At 31.1% G+C, this 22,821-nt stretch overlaps 1 protein-coding gene across 1 annotated transcript in view; it reads right to left on the bottom strand.

Annotated features, from left to right (window-relative positions):
* Window positions 1-406: 406 nt before the first annotated feature.
* Window positions 407-22,821, bottom strand: part of LOC107453939 (metalloprotease TIKI2) — an 82,556-nt gene continuing 60,141 nt past the window's right edge. The window contains exons 4-9 of the mRNA XM_043051610.2: window positions 20,588-20,710; window positions 17,746-17,942; window positions 13,262-13,571; window positions 4,603-4,696; window positions 3,039-3,245; window positions 407-996 (exon numbers count right to left, since the gene is read on the bottom strand). Coding sequence (XP_042907544.1) covers window positions 852-996; window positions 3,039-3,245; window positions 4,603-4,696; window positions 13,262-13,571; window positions 17,746-17,942; window positions 20,588-20,710 — 1,076 coding nt within the window. The 3' untranslated portion in view covers window positions 407-851. The remainder of the gene's footprint in view (window positions 997-3,038; window positions 3,246-4,602; window positions 4,697-13,261; window positions 13,572-17,745; window positions 17,943-20,587; window positions 20,711-22,821) is intronic.

Raw genomic sequence — 22,821 nt, forward strand, 5'->3', positions numbered from 1 at the left:
TTTTTTTAGAATTCTTTTTTTCACTTTTAATTTTGTTATGCATTAAGTGGGTGAGCTTAGTTTCGAGATATGGGACCAGAGAGATTCCATAAATACTTCTTGAGTTGTGAATAAAAGAGAATTTCATCGTTTGACCGATATTTTTGCTTTTATTGTTTTAATTAGGAATCAGAAATTTTCTAACCTGCAGTTCAAACTGGAAAAAAAATTAGACAACACCCATTTTGCCAATGAGTAACCTGTGTCGCTTTTTCTAATTTTCGCAAAGGTGATGGCAGTTATATGATTGTCATCATCTAGGTTATACCGATAGCATTGCAACAAATAAGTTTCATAATTTTCCGGAAATGGCATTTTATAAATATAATTAACTTTTCCATAACATTCGACTTACACAGCTTTTAAATTTTTAATTTTTTTTCTGTCCAATTGCTGTTTCTATCCATTTCTTTATCTCTTTTAAAAATGCAAAGAAAATTTAAAAAGTAATGTCTTTTAAATGAGCAATATCAGGCATCAAACTAGTATTCCGTTCCAAAAATAATGTTTTTTGAACCATTGGATGTTACCAATAGCAAAAGCAACAAACTGGAATCGAAAAAGCAACCACTAGTGCCAAAAAGAAATATGTTACACAAGGTCTCAAAATACTCTGTCTTAAAAGTGATTGCTGAGAACTGTTATTTAGCACCAGTTATTTTGCGTCTGTAGAGACGGTTGCTTGTAACTGTTATTTTTGGAACGTGAAAAGCTGGAACTGTTATGATGACGCATCTCTAAAACAAATCAATATTCAGAGCGAACGACATGAGCTGTTATGTGTACAGATGGAACATATTTAAACAGGTCACTCAGGTGATGCCGGTCAAGCTGAAGAGGAGAAGAACTGCAGTGACCCAGCGATGATCGGAAGACATAACGGATGATGAACTCCTCTCTTTCCATGGCTGGAATGCTTGTAGAGGCTCAAGGAGATTAGCACTTGCATCAGATTTCCTGATGATGAATACAATACAGTAATTGAAAATCATGTATAAAGCAGTTTAATACTACAATTCTAAAGGAAAGTTGCGCAAGCGGCAGAAATTCCATAAGAAAATTGAAACCAATAGATTCATCAGATGTCATAAAAACACAAAACCTTTTCTATAGAGAGAGCAAGACAAATGTCTAAAAATTGCTCTCTCTCTCTCTCTGTACACCAAAGGTTTTGTAAAAAGTCCAGGAGGAGAGAAAAGACATACGAAAGTAAATTACATTGCTGAATAAACCTACTTAAAAATAGTCCTATTACAAACCAAAGAACACAACTTTCAGAAGCTTTATTCAACTCGGCTTTTTTCAGCTTTCAAACCAAAGCATACAACTTCTATCATCTTTAAACAAACTAGGAAACATTGAAAACAAACTAGGCCTACTAATGCGCAGAAGGAAAAAAAAAGAAGGAAAGGGAGGTTTGGTTTGTAATAAGACTATTTTTAAGTAGGTTTTTTCAGCAATGTTTTCCTTTTTAGGGCCGGGATAACCTGGTTGGTAGGGTACTCGGCCCATGTCCAAGAGGGCGTGGGTTCAATCCTCGTCGGTCTATGACTTCCCGTGCAGTAAATGGTGACTGATGCACATTAAATCTGTCTAGTCACAAAGTCCTCCATGTTCCCATGACAATTCATACCTCTGGGGGTACTGATCCAGGAGTTTCCTTGTCTTCTGGAGTGGGTTCAAAATTACAAGGCTCCGGAGTTGAACATTAGTAGTTGTGAACCCAAAACTGGGTGGGCTGCTCAATGACGTTTATAAAATACAGATTATTTTCCTTTTGTAATTAGTTTATGTAATTTACTTTTGTATTTTGTTTTTGTATTATGCACTTCTTTTCTCTTTTTCTGGACTTTTTACAAAACATTTGGGGAACAGAGAGAGCAATTTTTAGGCATTTGTCGTGCTCTCTCGGTAGAAAAAGTTTTGAGTGCTTATGACTTCCGGATCCGGTCTGGTTGGTGGATGACTATTTTCATTGTTTTCTTCTCAATAATTTTTAAAGTGCAATAACAGTCATATAACGAGAATTCACACTGACGCCTTTATTAATATTGAAAAAGCTAAGATAAAATAATCATCCTTAACAGCTACTTTAAATTTAACTAGGAGGCTTCGCCCCCTGCTCGCTAGTGCTCGCCAACCCCCGGAACTGCTTTCGCAGATCATTTCGGATGGCTTCGCAATCCGATGCTCGCTTTACTCGCTCATTGGATACGTTCTTAACGTCTAGCTTTTGTATACTTTTTTGAACACTGAAGTTCCGAAAACTTTTCACTGTAGAAAATTCTAAACCTGTACATTTAAATATTAATTTGAAATTGCAAACAGTTCACATATTTTTCTTAATCACACTATTCTAAATTTCAGTTGTTGAGAAAAGTAACTGTTGTAAGTTTTGTTTTAAAGTCTTTCCCACAAAAGGGCTAAAGCCATGTGTTGTAAAACAATATGAAATAGTAGTCTGCCACTGAACGCCGGATGTAAAATTTCTTTCGAAACCAAAGCTTCTCTGTGGATCATGCAATGTGTCCAGACGCATTGAGGCGATTTTTGTTTTACTAGTGCTTGTATACTTTCGAACCTTCCNTGCGCATAAGCTGCAAGTATGTAGAACTCATAAAATAAATTGAAAAATGGAGAAAGTATGGAAAATAACAAAAAATTATGACAAGAGAAGAAAAATTATTAAAATTATTTTTTGAAAGTATTTAAAAAATATTTTTTATTTATTTTTTATTATTTATTATTCTTAAAAAAATATTAAAAATCCGGAAAACGAAATGAAGAAAAGATTGGATAGCACTCATTTTTGCGGATATAATCGTGTGAGCTGATGAAGAAATTAAATTTTTTCTTTATTTTGTTTTCCGGATTTAAATTTTTTTTGTATAATTAATAATAAAAAAATAGATAAATAAATAAAAAATATTTCTTAAATACTTTTAAAAAATTATTTTAATCATTTTTCTTCTCTTGTCCATTATGAGAAAGCTTTTTACTTTCTGCTGAAGGCAGACGAATCGAGACGGACCCATAACTCATTGAATCGTCTGGATGACTGCGTAGTGGTTATGGGAGCAGTTGTAGATTCCAATATCCGCTTCAGAGCCTGAGATCTTTGCAGAAAATGATATCGGTTGGAACGTCGACCCTGGTTTTTTCGAATGGGAGATACTGTCTCAGATTCTACACTTTTCTTCGATTTGCTACAACAAACAAAGTATTCAAATCATTCCATTCATTCTTAAAACTGTAAAAACTTGATCAAGTCAGTAAAATAAAAATGGTAATTAGATCCACCAAACTCTTTTTCAATAGCATAATAACGACAACTACTCAGGAATCAACCCGTTTTTAATCTGTCAAGAAGAAAAAATTTTAATAATTCAAATTAATTTAAATAACTTAGTATAATTAATTTTAAATGTCCAAAAAATTTACATCAGTACTTTTATTATTGTATAAGTCTCAAACTTTAACTATTATTAACAAAAAAAAAAGTATTATTAAGAGAAAAGTATTAAGATGCAAATTCAGAGCTTTATTAAGAAAGGAGGTAATATTTTTCAAAATTATCAAGTTCTATAAGCAAGTACATGCCCTTCATCATTATATGATGTTTTAAACTTAAAAATTAATTATTTATTTAATGCTCAGCGAGGAGGGTAAACTTTCTTTTTTTATAAAAATAAGCATGACTTTTGTAATTAAATTGAATAGTACTTAAAATATTTTTATTGCATGATTAAATTCAATAATATTTAGTCCTTAACAATTTAACAAATATAATCGAATTTATTTTTCGCCCCCAACTTCTTTCTTTACCATTATATCGCCCCATTCAACATATTCTTCCCTAAAGTTTGAGGGGAGCTTAATCGGTATTTTACGGTTTATCTGATTGAATATTTAAATGGGGCACGTTAGCTCAAAAATCCATATTACTTACCAAATCCTTTCAAGCAAATCAAGCAAACCAATTTACATACTTTCTAGAGTTTGTCGGGAAAATTTTTTTTTAATGTATGTTGAAAGCATTCTTAAAGCCATTTAATTTTAAATCTCAAAAAATATATTGACTCTCTATAACAGCGCTTACAGAAATAAATATTTTGATAAAAATGTTAAAAATTAATGGTAACCAATCAGATTGGATGTAAAAAAATTTGAAATTATTTACGTAATTATTGTTCATTCGTCCAGATTTCATTCAAAAATTAAAAAGATTTAGTGAATGGAACAAAATATTGTACAAAGACAAATATGACTTATTGCATGCAAAACCATTTTTTTCCTTCCATTTGGCGAAAATGGTCAACGAGATAGTAAGCAAATATCAAATTTTTATCAAAACATTTTTACCAGTTCATGCTTATGACTGCTCACTCGCTTGATATATTTCTGTTTTCAGTTCTTTTTTCCCAACGATTACCTGGTTTTTTACTTTTTTTCAACAAAAAAAATATACACATCAGCGTTTTACATTCTTTTTTTTTATCCTATTGGATTTTTCTGAAATTGGAAAAACAATTGAAAGTAACAAACAAACAGCATGATTCTTACCTCTTTGGTATTTTTGCACTGACTGACACGTGTTCAATTTCAAATCCTTGAGCTTGAATAAAATCCAAAACCGTATTGTTCCCTAGAAAATGACCTGAAAAATATAATTCTTTTTAATGAATATAATATCAGTATGAGCTTGAAATCATGCTTCTATGTTAATTTTGCGCTTTCTTACCATGCACTAAAAACAGATTGTGTTAAATAAAATTTATAAGCCATTTTGGAAGAATTCGAATTCGAAATTACCTTTGCTAACCAATTATTAAAAAAATAATTTATTTAAAATTAATTCACGCTAACTACTAACCTATCATCTGAGCCGTGATGGCTCAGGTGATAGAGCATTCGCCTTCCAACGTTGTGAACCGGGATCAAACCCCAGCAATGGTTGGTCGATACGAATTCCGTATCCGGTTTGCACCAACTTAATAACCGGTCTGTACCAACGTAAATTATCTTCAGTGGTAGATGGATCATGGGTTAGAATCCCCTAGCCGCCAGGCTAACTCTGGGAGGTGTTTGTGGTTTTCAAATGCGGGTTAGTTCAATCAAGAAGTACTAAATGAAGGCAAACTTCTTCCAAAACTTGATCCAGGAGTTCCCTTGTCTTCTGGATTGTATTCAAAATTACAAGGCATCGGAGCTGAACATAAGTAGTCGTAAGCCCTAAAATTGGGTCGTTTGTTCAACGACATTTATTAAATTAAATGCTTCCATCTGAGTAAGCTTACATTCCCAGTAACCGATAATTTTATTACAGAAAAATGCGGTAAGGTAGAGGTAAAATAAATCAAATAATTTTTTTTATGTAATGAATAAATGCAAAAAAATGTTTTAGAGTTATCATATGCAGTAATAAATACATGACTGGACAGTTTTACAATAGTTTGTAAAGGAAATGCATTTTAATGTTAGAAAAGTCGGTCGCGTTTAACCCTGATGCAAATCTAAAATAAATAAAAAAAATTACAAACATTTCAAACTAAATAAAGAAATTGTTTCAAAGGAAATTCAAACAATACGTTTTCTGGAAATATTTGTAAAAAAGTGTTCTTTGTTGGATTATAAACATATTCTTCTAAATAAGTGCTGTTGATTTAGTTCGAAAATCTAAGTAACTCATTTTTTTTAATGAATTAGGGCAACTATTCAATAAGCAAGAACTTCGAGTTCACAACGAATTTTTATTTATTTCATATCAGCCTACCCAATTTTTGGGTTTACGACTATTAATGTTCAACTCCATGGCCTCGTAATTTTAAGCCCAATCCAGAAGACAAGGGAATTCCTAGACAAATTTGCCTTCTTGGAGGAATTTTTGATGGAGCTAACCCGCAATTGCGTTACATTGGGAGAAAAACCATTAAAATCAATTAATTAAAAATCACCTTACTGTAATTGACGCTAATTTTTAGCGTCAATTGTACTTCCTTACACTTGGACTTCCTTACACTATTTAACTGCGTTCATAAGTAATAGAAATCAGTGCGCATGTGTCGTCATTGCATGCCTTGCTATGGCGTCCACTGCTGTTTGATAATTTTTATAGAATTCTTTTCTTTTTTATTTCGATTGGTGACTATTACCAAAACTAATTACTTAATCATTGGAGTCAATAATAGTGCAGAAATTTTTCACGGTTCTTCTAAAAAAATTTATAATTTTTCTCGATCTGCTTTGCTTTTTAGTACTATATTTTTATTTTTAATTTCAAATAAAAATTATAAAAATTAATTGTTATAAAAATTATTTGCTTACATTGAATTGCTCAATTGAAAATTAATTATTATGAAAATTAATTGTTCATCATTGGTCATTTTTTTTATTTATATTAGTGTTTGTTACTAAATTTAATAAAACATCACTGGCGTCAATATTAGTTTGCAAATAATTTTTTATGGTCTCTTAAACCAATTAATTTCATTTCTCCATTAATTTTGCTTTTTGGGGATCTAACGGGATAGGGGGCCTGATGGAGAGGGGGCTCAAACTCATGATGACCACTGAAAATATTTTGCATCAGCACTGTGGTCGGTGCAAGCCGGATGCGGAATTCGTATCGACTAGCCATTGCTATGATTCGAAACCCGATTTACTTCATTGGAAGGCAAAAGCTATCCCCTAAACCACCGTGGCTCAGTTCACAACTATTGATTCAAAACTATATGTTTTGAAAAATGACATGAATTATATTGAATGACAACAGCTGGTCTGCTGAAAACGATCAGCAAATGATCGCCCATCAAGTTGACGCAAACTGTATCGATTGTATTATGTGTCTGCAGTAAAGGACTTCACCCAAATAGTCCAAACAAAGAAATATTTTTCTGATCCTCCAAATGTGATAATAAAGTATTCAATTCTTCTTGTTACCCAAAAGAAATTATATTTCTGGTCCCATCAGATAGAACTGCTGCTGTCATTTTCTTTATTGATTATCATCTTTTTTTTTCTCATATATATTTGGTTGGGAACATTTTCTCATTGATGTCCCAAAAAAAAAAAAGAAATATCTGAGATATTCGTGTTATGTTAGGACCGCCTGAGAATCTTGGAAATTAAAGAGATCGGTTGCAACTCTTGGAGAAAAATAGTTATTCCATTATCGACTTAGGTTTTGCTATCAACTAAGAAAATTATATGTAGAATGTATATCCATCTAGTACTTTCCTTCATAATTTGTTCACAAAAGTTTCAGCATTACCATTATTCTATCATCTGCCCTGTACATATTAATATAGAATATATTCTATCATGTGTTCTACGTTAATATGGCGTTCTAAAATAGACTGACAGTTTTTAAAACTTTATAATAGGCGAATGGTTAAGTTTCAAAAAAAATCTTTATGCAAATTCATGATGCAGAGCATTGCCGCTGTCATAAGGAAATTATATAAGATAAAAGTAGTTCAATTGAATCCTTGTTCCTCACATACAAATAATAATAATAATAAAAAATTTAACAACTATAAATTAGAGAAAACAAATTCGTTTCCGTTTTAAAACAATCTATTATCTATGATGATAAAATTGAAGATTGTGTTAAAACTCTAGCACCGATTGTAAAATTTAGACAATGGTAAGTGGGTACTTTTCTTACGTCGCACTAGAGCTGCACAAATGGGCTATTAACGACTGTCTGGGAAACATCCCTGAGGATGATCCGAAGACATGCCATTGCAATTTTTGATCCTCTGCAGAGGGGATGAACCCCTTGCTATGGTAAACCGACGACCTGCGCGAAATAGAGCATTTTACGGTAGAACAGTTTCACGAGTATCTATACCGCTTACCCAATCCCGACGCTTGCTGATCAAAGTGGTCACCCACCCGCTTACTGACCGCAGCCAGTGATGCTTGACTTGGAACCTTGTCTAATCTAACGTTCTCAAAAAATCCTCCACGAATGCAACTTTCTCCCAATACTTGTCCAAGACTTCCCCTCCCTTCTAGATTGGGTTCAAAATTACAAGGCTACGGAGTTGAACATTAGTAGCTATAAACCCAAAAAACTTGGTCGGCTGTTCAACGACGGTTATAAAGTAAAATGCATATATACCCTTGCAGCTAAATAACTTGGGCCCGCATTGGAGCAATATTCACGAATCTTGGCTTAATACAGGGCTGTTATTTTTCCGATATTGGCCCTAGATAGAATTGGCCTATTTACCCGAGATTTTACAGCCACTTTACAATCCATATAGGCTCTATATAGAGTTGTCAGACTAACCCGTTATTTTACAGTCATCATTCGTCAAACATAAGCCCTATATTGGTTTAATATAGGCCGATATTGGCCCTATATAGGAGCAATATTAAACAATCTAGACATCCCAATATTGGTCAATCGGTGTATGCTCATATAGGACTGATAGCGAGCAAATTTTGAGCCCAACTGAGTCAAGGTAAAATTGTTGCATGGGTAATATTGATGAAACTGATTTTTACGGTCGCTCGAAAGGAGTTAGTATCAGAAAAATCAGAAATCGTTTAATTGTGGCAAATTTGGAGCAACGTAAGTTGAACTTGAGCATGATGCTAAATGATACAGAAAACAGTTAATCTTTATTTCGATGGGGTTAACTACCAAAAACGCGTTTTGCTTAATCTAGTAAAGTAAAGCTACCGTGAAGGAGAAAATATAATTTTCAAGAAAAATTGACATTATTTTTAGCTTTATTAATCGATGATTTCGTAGTATTGTTCAAGACTATTAGTTATTTTCTCTTTTTTTTCCAGCTTGCAATTAGAATGAGCACTCAGCAACTATTCAATTAGAGATGTATCAAAGATAGGAATTATACGACAGAGAGTAAAAGAAATAAATTGTCAAGAAACGAATGTTCTTATTTTTCCGCATAATGTATTCCATTATTAAATCCATCGGAAAGGAATTAGGCCTTATTAATAACTGCAGTTCCTCTTTCAATTTAAATGAAAAATGGATTATGTAGAGTAACGGAGGAAAGTCAAATCAACAAACCCCGGATTCAAAACAAAAAAAAAATAAGCCCAATCAGAAAAACAAATAATGGAATTTTTCCTTAAATCTCATTATTTTCGGATTGTTCTTAACTTCTGTCTGGGATCGTTATCATAATCTCTCTTCTTCCCTAATGGAGCTCCTTTTTTGAAAGGGGGGAAGGCATGTCACAAAGAAGCAATTTCAATTCCATAACCATCGAGTCAGCATAAGAGATAATTGAATTTCGTTTATGGAATGTATGAATATTTATTTTCCTTCTTTGGGTATACTAACCTTTTCCCAAAGATTCATCCCAGTAGGGAAATCATTTGTTACACCATCTCAGTTACGGTTAAAGGGATTCTTTTTTATGCTTTAAGCCTAAACCAATTAAAAGGAATTCGATCGCATCCTCCCATCAGATAGTTTAATCGCAAACTCTTCTTCTTGTTTGCTTCTTTTTTAATGTAAACTTTCTAAAGCTGTACTAAAATATATATCTCCTATTTATCATTCTATAAATCAATAAAAGATAAATCTTTCTGTTGTGTTCTCCAAGTTTGTTTTCGCCATAGACTTTTTAAACATGCTATATGTACACTCTATAACAAAAAAAATCGACGCACCAAGAAGGAGTTGTCCGCTTGAAACGAAAATTGGTGGATAGGAAGACAATGTACAGATTAGTAAATGAACAAAATTTCAGAACAATTGAATAATTTATTGCAGAGTTACAGTAACAAGTTCAATAAGGTGTTTCAACTATTCGGTAATGAAATTATTATCAAAAGTATATTATTTGCCCGATTGATAATTTTATATAAATTAATAAAGGAATACTCACTCCGATAATTCCACCCTTTGATGAAACACACTTCAGTTCATCCTTGCACGGACATCGGACTTTGAAAACGTGTTTCTTGAAAAGGTTCTTCAGGGGCTTCATTTCACAAATTTCATCTGAAATGCAGTGGGAAAAAGTGCAGAATTACAAGTGCAGTTCGAACAATCATTAATTTAAAAATTTAATATACCAGAAAAAAATGCCCAAAAAAAAAACAGTATATCTACTTGAAAATAAGCAGAAAAAGGAAAAATATACCAAAGTGTAAGGTATTAAAGTTAAGGACAACAAATCCTATACAATTAAAGTATGAAGTCCATATCTGCATTATGCATCAATTTTCCTATGGTTCTTAATCATAAATAAATAGTGTTGGAAATATTGGGCAAGAGTATGCCAGATCACGAACCTTAAAATCATCTATACCGGGAAAGTGAAAATCGGAAGATAATCTTTAATTTCGAAAACATCAATATTCTGAATTTAAAATTGCACGAGACTCGTAAACATTATAAAGAGCAAGGTTTTTACTGCATTACCTAAAAATATATTATTTTATTCACAGATAGATAATTAGCTAAACAACTTTGAGCTTTAATCAACTAGGGGTCGGTAATTCCTTCTCTAAGCCGTTTCAATAAACCAAGGACTAGTTTATTCTAGGTATATCCTTTCATTTAGGTTTTATTCGTAATTTATCAGTATAAACTTTAATGCCAAAAACCATTTAAAGCGTACTCGATTGATAAAAGTAAAAAATACTGAATACTTGAAGAGCTTATTGGAAAAACATGTGAACTGACATTTTGAAAACTCTGTTTTCCAGGTTTAAGAACAAACTTCAGATGGTTGCAAGTACAAACCATTAAATTATTCGGCTAAATCGAATTTCCGATGGAAGAAAGTAATTTAGCAAAAGTTTTCAAAAATATACCCAACTTTATTACGNATATATATATGAAATTGATATGAATATATGTATATGAAATTTGATACGATGTATCGTTAAAAGAATTAATAGAAATATTTGAATTAAATTAAAGAAAAAGAAGACCCACGATTATTGTTGAGGAAGTTATGACCAACTAAAATCAAAATAAAATAAATTTTTAGTGGGTTAAGTTCTCACATCCCAATCGAAAACTTATAAAATCACGTAGTTCCATAAGCAAATTTTCTGCGAGCTTCAAAATATGGAACTTATCTAATTCGGTCTTGCAGTTTCCAGAAAATGCGTCATTTGGAGCTACCTCGACAACAAACTCCTTAAATGGCCGGATTATTATTTCAGCACGAAGGCAGAAAGTTACTCACTTACTGAATGTAATATAAACTTCTCCGATCATTCTACTTCTTGGGAATAATGCTTATGTGATAAAATTTATTTTCCATTTGTTAAAGCTAACGGGCCGAGGAAATTTATGTCAAAATCTGTTTCTGATTGCAGAATTTTTGGAAGACTATTTGAATCGTTGGCTCAAATATTTTTTGAATGAACTGAATTCAAATTTGAATTTGGAAAATAATAAGTCTCGCAGCTTTTGGTGGATGCTTTTCTGAATCCATTATGCGTTAACTTTCGTCCTCTTCTTTCAAAGATTAAGAAAAGTTGACGCATATGGTGTTGTGCTTACTGTTACGGATAATAATGGAAGCAGAATATTAAAATTTAACTATTTAAAGGAGAAAAAGAATGTTGTTGTGTTTTGTTCCCCACAAATTTTAATGAGGAAAGAGGAATGAAACCCGGATGCTCTACATTTTATGTAAATTTTTAGAACAATATGTTACATATTGCAATTTAATTAATAAAACTGAAATAGTTTCATTTGCTTCCAATTCTTATTTCGGTTATTACATAATAAAACACGTTTCTAGCAATTCATCCCATTAAAATACAATATTCTATATCATTTGTTATAAAGCTGTTATTTGAGACAGATTCATAATAGTCAAAATGTACTACGGTATATATACCTTTCAAAGGATCGTAAAAAACATTTTCCTTAATATTGGTGAAGTTTAGATAGCATCAAAAATGCTAATATAATACTTTCTACCTATTAGTATAAGATATTTGATACCGATTCAAACAACACCATTTACCGTGATATTTGTCTAGCCTTTTACGAAAACATTTTAAGCATCATTGGCGTCAGCGAAAGTTTACGTTTCTATTATACGAATACCTTCTCAGCATTAAATTTGCTTTTCAGCACACAGCTTTTTCTTAATATTAATTTGTAGAATCGTGATGGATAGAGCGTTTGCCTTCCAATGAGGTGAACCGGGTTCGAATCCCAACGATTGCTGGTCGAAACGAATTCCGCATTCGGCTTGCACCGACCATAGTGCTGGCGTAAAATATCCTCAGTGGGAGACGGATCGTGGGTTAGAGCCTCTTCGCCCTCAGACTATTCGTGGGAGGTTTCGTCTTTTTCCCTCCATCTAAAGTAAATGCTGGTTAGTTCCATTAAAAAGTCCTTCACGAAAGCAAAATTTCTGCCAATGCTTGGTCTTGGAGTTCCCTTGTCTTCTAGACAAGGCTATGGAGTGGAACATTAGCTGTCGCAAACTCAAAAACTTGGGTTGTCTGTTCAATTACAATAAATTTAAATTTAAAAGAAAATAGTTCAGCTCTAGCGCGACGTAAATAAAATACCTACCTAATATGATTTCTAATTAATGATAGCAGTAATATAGTAAACCATGGTTAGTTCCATCAAAAAGTCCTTCACGAAGGCAAAATTTGATCCAGCTGTTCCTTTGTTTTCTGGATTGAGTTTAAAATTATTAGGTTATGGTGTTGAACATTAGTAGCCGTAAACCCAAAAAAATTATGTCGGCTTTTCAACGGCGGTTATAAAATAAAATATCAATTAGTACGAATTAACAAATTTATTGAAACATTATAGTGACAGTAATGCTACTTTTTACATTTCCTTCAACGAATTAGTACTATTTCATTTACTATTAGTACTATTATTTTTTGACGAATTAGTACTATTTCTTTTACTATTAGTACTATTATTTTTTAACGAATTAGTACAATTTCTTTTATTATTAGTACTATTATTTCTTTTAACGAATTAGTACTATTTCTATCGAATTAGTACTAATTCTCTATTCTTAGTACTATTCATCAATTTTGCTCTTCTGAACATAGCTCATTTTTAATTTCGATTAGAACCGATTGACAAAATTATTCATTCTTCATTGCCGTTAAATAATCGTATGACTCCCATCCACTAACTGACCGCTATCAGTGATCCTTTGGTGATCTACTGAAAACCGTGTCATTTGGTCAGTCCACTGAGGGGCTAAAAAAAGAAAAGAAAAGAACTGACCTGCTCCGAAAGCGAAGAAGAGGCTCTGGTTGGGATTGTGCCGTATGAGATGGGCCACCCTCACCCCCATCCTCAAGTTACGGCTGTAGATGAGCTCTTGCCTGAAATAATGGTCAATGTTCTTGGCCAGCGATAATTCCTCCTCAGAGAGAGAAGAGTTGCGTCGGCAAAGTGCTGGCAAGGGTGCCGTGTCTTGTCCAGCATTCAAATCACCACAGTTATAATGGCGGATCAAATCGTCCGTCGTGTACGAGGGTTCGTCCTGATGCAATTCATGCTGGAGGAGGGTGTGGTTCAAAGCAAACAGTACCTAGAATAGATTTCATTATACAATCTACAGTGCGCACCACTTAGTTACCTTTATTTCGTGCCTGAACTGGTCTCAAAGAAAAACCATCTATCACGAAAAATCTTTAACAGTTGCCATTGCATATGAAGAAAATACGACTGCAAATAATTAATTTTCGATATGGATCAATTAAAGCTAGATTGAGCACAGATAATGCTACGTTTCTTGTCTTTTGGATATTTTTCAAGTCAAAAGTTTTGATGGTTTTTCATTGATGGACCAACATAATCTTGATGGTAACCATCAATAATTCCATCATGAACCATTATATTTTTGATGGTAACCATCAATAATTCCATCTTGAACCATTATATTTTTGATGGTAACCAACATAAGTAACCATCATCCTAAAGTAGAAATTCGGACTGATTTATGATGATTCAATATAAGAATAGCAACTTGTTTTGATGGTTTGTTCATGCTTAACCATCAGAAATTTCCATCATTGTTTCTTAGAAATCAAATTCTGGAAATCACCATCACACCCAATGTAGGAATTCAGACTGATTTTTGATGGGTCAACATATTAAAAAAATGTTTCGAGGGTTATATTCCTGCTGAACCAACAATAATTATAATTAAACCGTCATGAAAACGGATTGTTGTTCTATTTACCATCACGAATTTCCATCAGAGTTCCACAGAAATAAAATGCTGGAACGATTATGAACCACCATCACCCCAATGAAGGAATTTGAACTGATTTATGGTGATCCAACATTAAAAAAAAAACAAATTGCTTTAATGGTATATTCCTTAAAACCAACAATAATTGACTTGGATAATAAAGAAAAAAATACTCTTTCTAACATTAATAATAAAGAAAACATTTTGAAGTTTCATGCCATTATAAGCTATAGTATTGGTTACAAGTAAGTAATACATGAAAAACTGTTTAAAAGGTTGTTTTAAAATAGTCAATTCAATCATTTTACTTTTTAGGCTTTGACTTTTCAAAAATGTTAAGGAACATGGATCAATATGGACATATTATGGAGGAATGTAAACAAGTTTTACGAAGCAAATTGTTTATAAAAATGAGATGAATCGAAAAATGTCTTCCTTTGTCTTTACATAGAAACCAACAGTCAGCTAATTATAAGTATACCTAAGTATATATATACACCGAAGAGCCATTACATTATGACCACCCTGCTAATAACATGTAGGATCACCTTTAGCCCCCAAAACTGCTAGCACCCGCAGTGGCAGTGATTCCACAAGGTGCTGATAGGTAGTCTGAGGTATCTGATATCAAAGGCTCACCGACCGGTCCTGCAATTCCCTCACATTGGGAGAAGGTAGCGTGGCAGCACGAATTTGGTTTTCCAAGTAGGATCACAAATGTTCTAATGGATTAAGGTCGGGTGAATTTGGGGGCCAAGACATGACTTGAAAGTCACTGGAATGTTCCTCGAACCAATCCATGAAGATTCGACTCTTATGATATGGTGCATTATCCTGTTGGTAAACACCACCCCCCGCAGGAAAAACTGTTGCCTTGAATGGGTGAACCTGGTCTGCAACTATGTTCAAGTAGCTTACAGACGTCAGGGATTGTTCTATGAGGATTATGGGCCCTGATGTTCCCCATGAGAACATTGTTCCTGGGCGAGAAACCATGAAAAGCTGGGCGAGCCCATTGTAATAGATGGTGGGTGGTCAGAATGTAATGGCTCTTCGGTGTAGATATGTATATAAGTATGTATGCATGTACGTACCGCAATTATGGTTTTAAAATTCAATCTTCAATTATTTTTTTTTCTTATTACGACAAAAGCTCTTGTTTTAAACTGACTGATAAAATGATTAATTGTTTAAAAGTATGAAGTTTAAATTCTCATTCTGTCAGACAAAAATAGCAAGAGAGCTTAAAATATTCTTCCTTCCCTTTGACACCCTTCGAAAAATAGTTTCGAAATTCACTCTTATAGGAGACAGCTTTTGAAAGAGAATAATGAAATTAGATTTCCAAACGCAATTACTCTTTTTTTATTTTCTCTCTGCTGAAGAGATTTTCGTTTCTTCTTACGCTCATCAACTCATTTAATGATTTCAACTCTCTCTCTCCTTTGTTACTCTATGAGACTGATTGAAGAATACGAACTTTTAAAGATAGTAATTATTTTAACTGAAATAAAGAGGAGAGAAAAATCCTATCATAAATCCTGTAACTAATAATTTTAAATGTTTCTCTGTTCGTACAGTAGAAATAATTTATTCTGTACGATGCTATTAAAAAGGAAACACGAAGTAAGTAATTAACCATGGATAAAAATATTCCAACCTTTTAAGATAATTTAATTAATAACTATCCTGTAATTAATCCAATAATTAAATACCGATCGTTGTACACTAATAACTTATATTACGCAAACTAATTTATTTACTGTTTACCCAAAACCATACCTACTTTATTTATTTTTATTTATTTATTTTTTGGGGATGAATAAAATCGAATGTTATCTTTAGCTTTAAAAAATAATTAACTTTAATGAGAATTGAAACTCAACGAATTTTGAATAACTTAACTACTTTCAATGCCTTAAAATGTTCTTTACAAATTATTATAAATGTTTTCTCGCATTCTACCGTTTAAATGGTGTTATATTTAAAAATGATTCCTTAAAAATAATTTCTAAATAACTTAGGAGATAAAAACCATTGTTATCTTAAAATTACATTTATAAATTTAAGACTGTTTTAATAAATTTAGTGCATTTTCAATATATATAAGCAATAATGCATAAATTTCTGAAGTAGTCTCAAATCTTAGTAAACCCTTAAATCACAATTCGAAATTTTATTTTATATTTTCATTTTATAACCGTCTTTGAACAACCGACACAATTTTTGGGCTTACGTCTACCCATGTTTAACTATGTAGTCTTGTTATTTTGAACCCAATCCAGAAGACAAGAATACTCCTGAATCAAGTATTGGGAGAAATTTTGCCTTTTTTTATGGAACTAACCCACATTTGCGTTACATGGAGAGGAAGACCATGAAAACTTCCAGCGGTAAGCCTGATGGCAAGGGGGACTCTAATCCAAGATCCGACTACCACTGAAAATATTTTACTTCAGCACTGTGGTCGGTGCAAGCCGGATGCGGAATTCGTATCCACTGGGATTCGAACCCGGCTCGCCTCATTGGAAGGCTAACGTACTATTCCCTGAGTCATCGCGGATCTACTTTAAAGATTTGGAGACAAAAAAAACCTCATTAACCGTGTGGCAAGCTCAAATAAATCATGGAAAAAGCTGTGATCTGTTAATAGAAGTACCAAATTTATAACCGATAACACTTTTTTTTCATAAAATTATGTCTCTCTTTATCCTATAAAGCTAAAAAAGTGGTGTGAAAATTTTCTATGAAATTAAATAATATAAAAAAATGAAGCGATAGTTGTTTCTGGATCCATTAAAAGATGTTGCCTAATCTATATACTTTCTTAAATATTTTCATATTAAATATGCCACATTTAATCCATATAAGACCTTCAGCGGTTGCCATTAGGTACTTGTTATTTGCTGAAAAAATTGTGAAACTTTTCTGCTAACAAATAGGAAAAGGACAATTCTCCACATTTTTTTGATATCTAGAATAATAACTCTTTGGGGAGAATGATTAAAAACAATTTACTGAATTAAAAATGCAAATTAAGTTTTAATTTACTCAATTACATTGTGTCTGAGAAATTTCAGTCGCCAGATTCAATTGAAAAATTTTCAATGATATTTTACGCCTATTTCGCGCCAGGTCACTGTTTTTTTTTCCTCTTTTTTTTAATTTTTTTCATACGAATTTTTTTTTTTTAATATTTGGAAATAAGCTACATCTCTAAACCAAATGTTGATCAAAGATGTAGATACTTTCGAAAAGAATTAAAACATTATGCAAACATTTAGTATTTTTAGGTTATAACATGCTTAATTTTTTGCATTATTTTTTTGGATCAAGTTAGTAGTAGAAAAAAATAATACTGTGATCTAGAGAGATAAAAATAGCGAAAGGATAATTCAAACCAAAGTCGGAATTGCATCGAATTTAAAAATCTTTCTCTCACAGAATGTAAACAAGATATCTTTTGCGAAGGAAAGGATTTTTCTATGGAAAAGAAGAGGAGGATTACTTGAGAAAAGTTGAGTGAATTGAGAGGAAGACACTGTTCCTCCACCCTCTCCACAGCCGCAGTCTTCTTTTTCATTCTCTCTGCCTCCTGAGTGAGGTACAAGTCTAGGACGGGAACACCCCTCGATCGAACATCACTCTCGGTCAAGGAATTCACCATCAACATCACCCACACTGGTCGCTTTCTCTCCCACTCTCCTGTAACAAACATTGTTTTTTTTTTAATTTAATGGTCTAGTCATTATCTACATTGTCTACAGATTCTTTAAATTCTCCTAATTTTTTTTCTTTTTCGAATTTTGAATATTTCCTTTAGACGTATGTAAGTCAATCATTTTCTTCAGACACTTTCCTTTTTCCCAAAACATAATGCACACTCGCACTGCTAAATTATCACACTCAATTATAATTTTACTTCCAACAAGTTGTAAAATAAAACAGACAATACTTAAAATATTTTTTGCGATATCGACACATATAAAGAATAATTTTTATCATAGTATAATTATTCTTTATTCAGAAATATCGCATTAAATTATTCCAATAGATGTGTCCTGAGGAAGACTATTGGATTTTCCCTTTTATAGTTTTCTCTTTATATTATTTTATTTCATTTTGTTATTTGTGTCTATATATATATATATATATATATATATATATATATATATATTTCTATATATATATATATATATATATATATATATATATATATATATATATATATATATATATATATATATATATATATATATATATATATATATATATATATATATATATATATATATATATATATATATATATATATATATATATATATATATATATATATATATATATATATATATATATATATATATATATATATATATATATATATATATATATATATATATATATATATATATATATATATATATATATATATATATATATATATATATATATATATATATATATATATATATATATATATATATATATATATATATATATATATATATATATATATATATATATATATATATATATATATATATATATATATATATATATATATATATATATATATATATATATATATATATATATATATATATATATATATATATATATATATATATATATATATATATATATATATATATATATATATATATATATATATATATATATATATATATATATATATATATATATATATATATATATATATATATATATATATATATATATATATATATATATATATATATATATATATATATATATATATATATATATATATATATATATATATATATATATATATATATATATATATATATATATATATATATATATATATATATATATATATATATATATATATATATATATATATATATATATATATATATATATATATATATATATATATATATATATATATATATATATATATATATATATATATATATATATATATATATATATATATATATATATATATATATATATATATATATATATATATATATATATATATATATATATATATATATATATATATATATATATATATATATATATATATATATATATATATATATATATATATATATATATATATATATATATATATATATATATATATATATATATATATANACTTGTATTTATTTATTATGGGCCCATCCTTGGTAACTAACAAATCAAACGCACTTCAGTAAAGCAGCAGTAAGAACACACTTTAAAACAAATCTCCTCTAGATACGCTTTTATCTCAATTTGCACTTTTGTTTTCATATTTTGCAATCTGGCAATCTTGTTACGAAAATATTTTAAATCATTCTTGAAAAATTTCCCGTTCATGTAAGTTCATTTGATTTCGCTACTCGCTTTATAGATTATGTTTTACGTTTTATTCTGTTTTTTATTTGTATTTTATTTTCTGTCTTTACGTGTCATTTTTAGTTATTGTGTTCAATTTTATTTGTTGTAATTTTTGTAAAAGTTTTTTGAGTGCTCCTCACACTATTGTATTGATGTATTGATATATTTTGCTTTGGCTATATTGATACAATAATTAAAAAAACTTTTTTTTGCTGAAATAATCGTGTGGGCTGATGAAAAGATTATATTTTTTATTTTCCGGATTTTTTAAAAGAATTCTATCCTTTTTTTCGGAATTTTTTCCCCTCCAGTTTCTGTTACTTTTATTTTTAATATTACTTTTCTTTTTCCGCCTTTTTTCATTAGTCAGTAATTTTCCTTTGTTTTATCTTCAATTCGATTTCACAGAACCCCAGAAAGGAAAAAAAAATTCAGTTTTTGCATCCAAGTAAATTAATCTTGTCTACTCATCCAAATTTGCAAAGTTTCAGCAAAATTGAATGTTGTTAGTTTCAATAGCTTGAGTTTTATGAAATAAGAATTACCTAATATTTTCGACTTTTCGTCGAAAATATTAGATTTCTAAGAGACGTTACGAGTGATAGCAACGCAAATGTTTTTATACATTAAATCCATCTAGACTGAATGCAATCTACCATTCAAATACTAATTTTCTTAAACTAGTAAAACTATAAAGAGCGTAATATTTTTTATCTTATACTTATAGATTAATCTATGTAATTTTCCTTATAATCAAAAACACGTTAAATCAGCGCTACGACGCATCTCAATTCGTTATTAAACTTGATATATTAGCAATATTAGCAATTATTCTGAGCTCATTTATCTATTACCCATTCCATGAATAATTGCATAGAAAATTGCCTTGCACAAAACGCACGTATTTGTGAAAGATTATATGCACTGATTAAAATAAACGCTCCATTCGAAACTATGAATATAATTACCTGCAATGGCGTTGAACAGATAATCAGCGTACAAGCCTCTTCCTCTCTGATCCGCTGTCATCCAGTGTGGCATCATTTTACGAACGTATTCTAAATGCTTTTTTAACCTACTGTACAAATCACCTACAAAATGGAAGCAACAGAAAACAATAGTTACTTGATGGATATTTTTTTAACACTAAACACACCAACACTTAATGTATACCTATTTCTAGCATAGCCGGACTTTATGTCTCTTGATTAAATGTATGAAATATGGATGTTAGGAAGGAAATAAACTAAAAAAAACTTTATTATAATGAAACAAAATTGTGTATTGCCAATTTTTATGAATTACAAACACAAGGGATAAGAGTTTTTATTTCATTGCTCAGCTCATTTTTTACATATACGAAGTGTTTCTATTGTACATTTTCAGCAAACATATTTCTTCTAATTATTATTATTTCTATAATTCTTATAATTATTCTTATAATTATAAGAATATATAAGAATTATAATTCTTATAATTATTCTAGTAATGCATTTATATGATTGATATTATTTCTTATAAGAACTTATGCTGTCTTGATTGTTTCGACATTTTTCTGGGTCAAAACTAACATTTAATTAGAATTGAAGTAAAGCTAACAAAATAAAATGTAAGCTACTTACCAAAACATTCAGTTTTTGTCACTTTTTTCTTACACAAAAAATGCCTATCTAAAATTTTAGGTACTTCCTTGAAATTTGAATTCACAGTTATTCTGATTGAACTGACTACGAAATAGTCTCTGCAGAAATGTGCAACTCATCGAATGTAATACGTTGAACAGCAACTACATCGTCATTTCTGATCCGATAACCATTTAAAGCAATAAATTGTTCTCCCGGTCAAATGACGGGTTGTGGTAGAAATAGGTATACGACAAGTATTATTCGAAACAAACAAAATACCAAAAAAATAATAATAATAGAATATTAACAGTTTGTAATTGATAGAAGAAGTCATGAAGTCAAATGTGCAAAAACGATAAGACGATAAGCGCACTTTCGATGCAAAAGTTCTTGAACGGTCATTTGACCCGTTATGGTATGTTTAGTGTTAAGGAAACAGGAACATTATGCAGGAATATTTCATATGTGAAAATGTCAAAAACAATCAAAGTAACTACTTATCCAAAGGGATTCTGAACCATCTGCAAATAAAAACATTTATATTTGAACAGCACAAATTTAGGAGAATTTTTTTACATGTTGGCGGTCGATTTCAGAAAAAAGTTTGTCCGAAAAGTATTGTTAATTAGTTTTCCGAGAAACGCGTTGGAGCGTACTCGAACCGGTAGGGATCGGTAGAGGAAAGATTCAAGTATAGTTTGTCTACGGTAAGAACTCTCCTCGCTGCAAAGTCTGACGCAGTCTGTTGCTATGGCAACAAGAATAGCGCATTTCAAGGAGGGTGGTTTGTCTTCGCTCTAGGGCAAACACAATAGACCGAAGAAAAAAAGTCCCTGTCTCTTGCCGATACGAGCCAAAACCTATCCTAAACAATCCCACCACACCTCTACTTGAAATATAGCTCGTTCACCAGGAGTTGTCACATGGCTCCGCCCTCATCACGTGGTATGGGACGATACTATTTCACTATTTTAGGGAGAGGGTTGTGAGCAATCCTGAACAAGGTTACTATTTGGCGATCGCATGGCCAACATATTTATTTCGCAATCTTTATCTGTATTTTTTTAACATTGAATATTTCATAAATTTGATGATATTTCGCGCCATTTTTTATGGTATTTCTCTGTTTTGAGTGAATAATTTGTCCTTTTTGAGACATTTTGCATTGAGACATTTCGCATTAGGGGTTGTCTCAATTTCAAGGGAGGGCGGAGATGTTTCTCTTCTTACTCCCGCGCTGAAATAAACTAAGCGTCCGAGGAGGTGGAGCCAAGTGCCAACTCCTGGTGAACGAACTATAGTTATATCTCGTTACCATAGTCACCGTCACGGGTCGTGACGAATAGTTAGGGGCTTTAGGCAGACTATAACTCATCACTTTTAGCCGTTTCCGACCTCGTGAAACTTGTTTTTATCTCCCGCGAAAGCTGTAATAGGGCCCAAAATAATAAAATGATCTGTGGCTTACCATGATAATGACTTAGCCAGATTTGTGACAGGGGTGCAAACTCGAGATGGAATTGCTTCTGGAATATGGTAAAATAATTTCTGGTCAAAAAATAAATGATGATAGCCGA

Source organism: Parasteatoda tepidariorum, chromosome 6, assembly GCF_043381705.1.
Source record: "Parasteatoda tepidariorum isolate YZ-2023 chromosome 6, CAS_Ptep_4.0, whole genome shotgun sequence".
Classification (NCBI taxonomy): domain Eukaryota; kingdom Metazoa; phylum Arthropoda; class Arachnida; order Araneae; family Theridiidae; genus Parasteatoda; species Parasteatoda tepidariorum.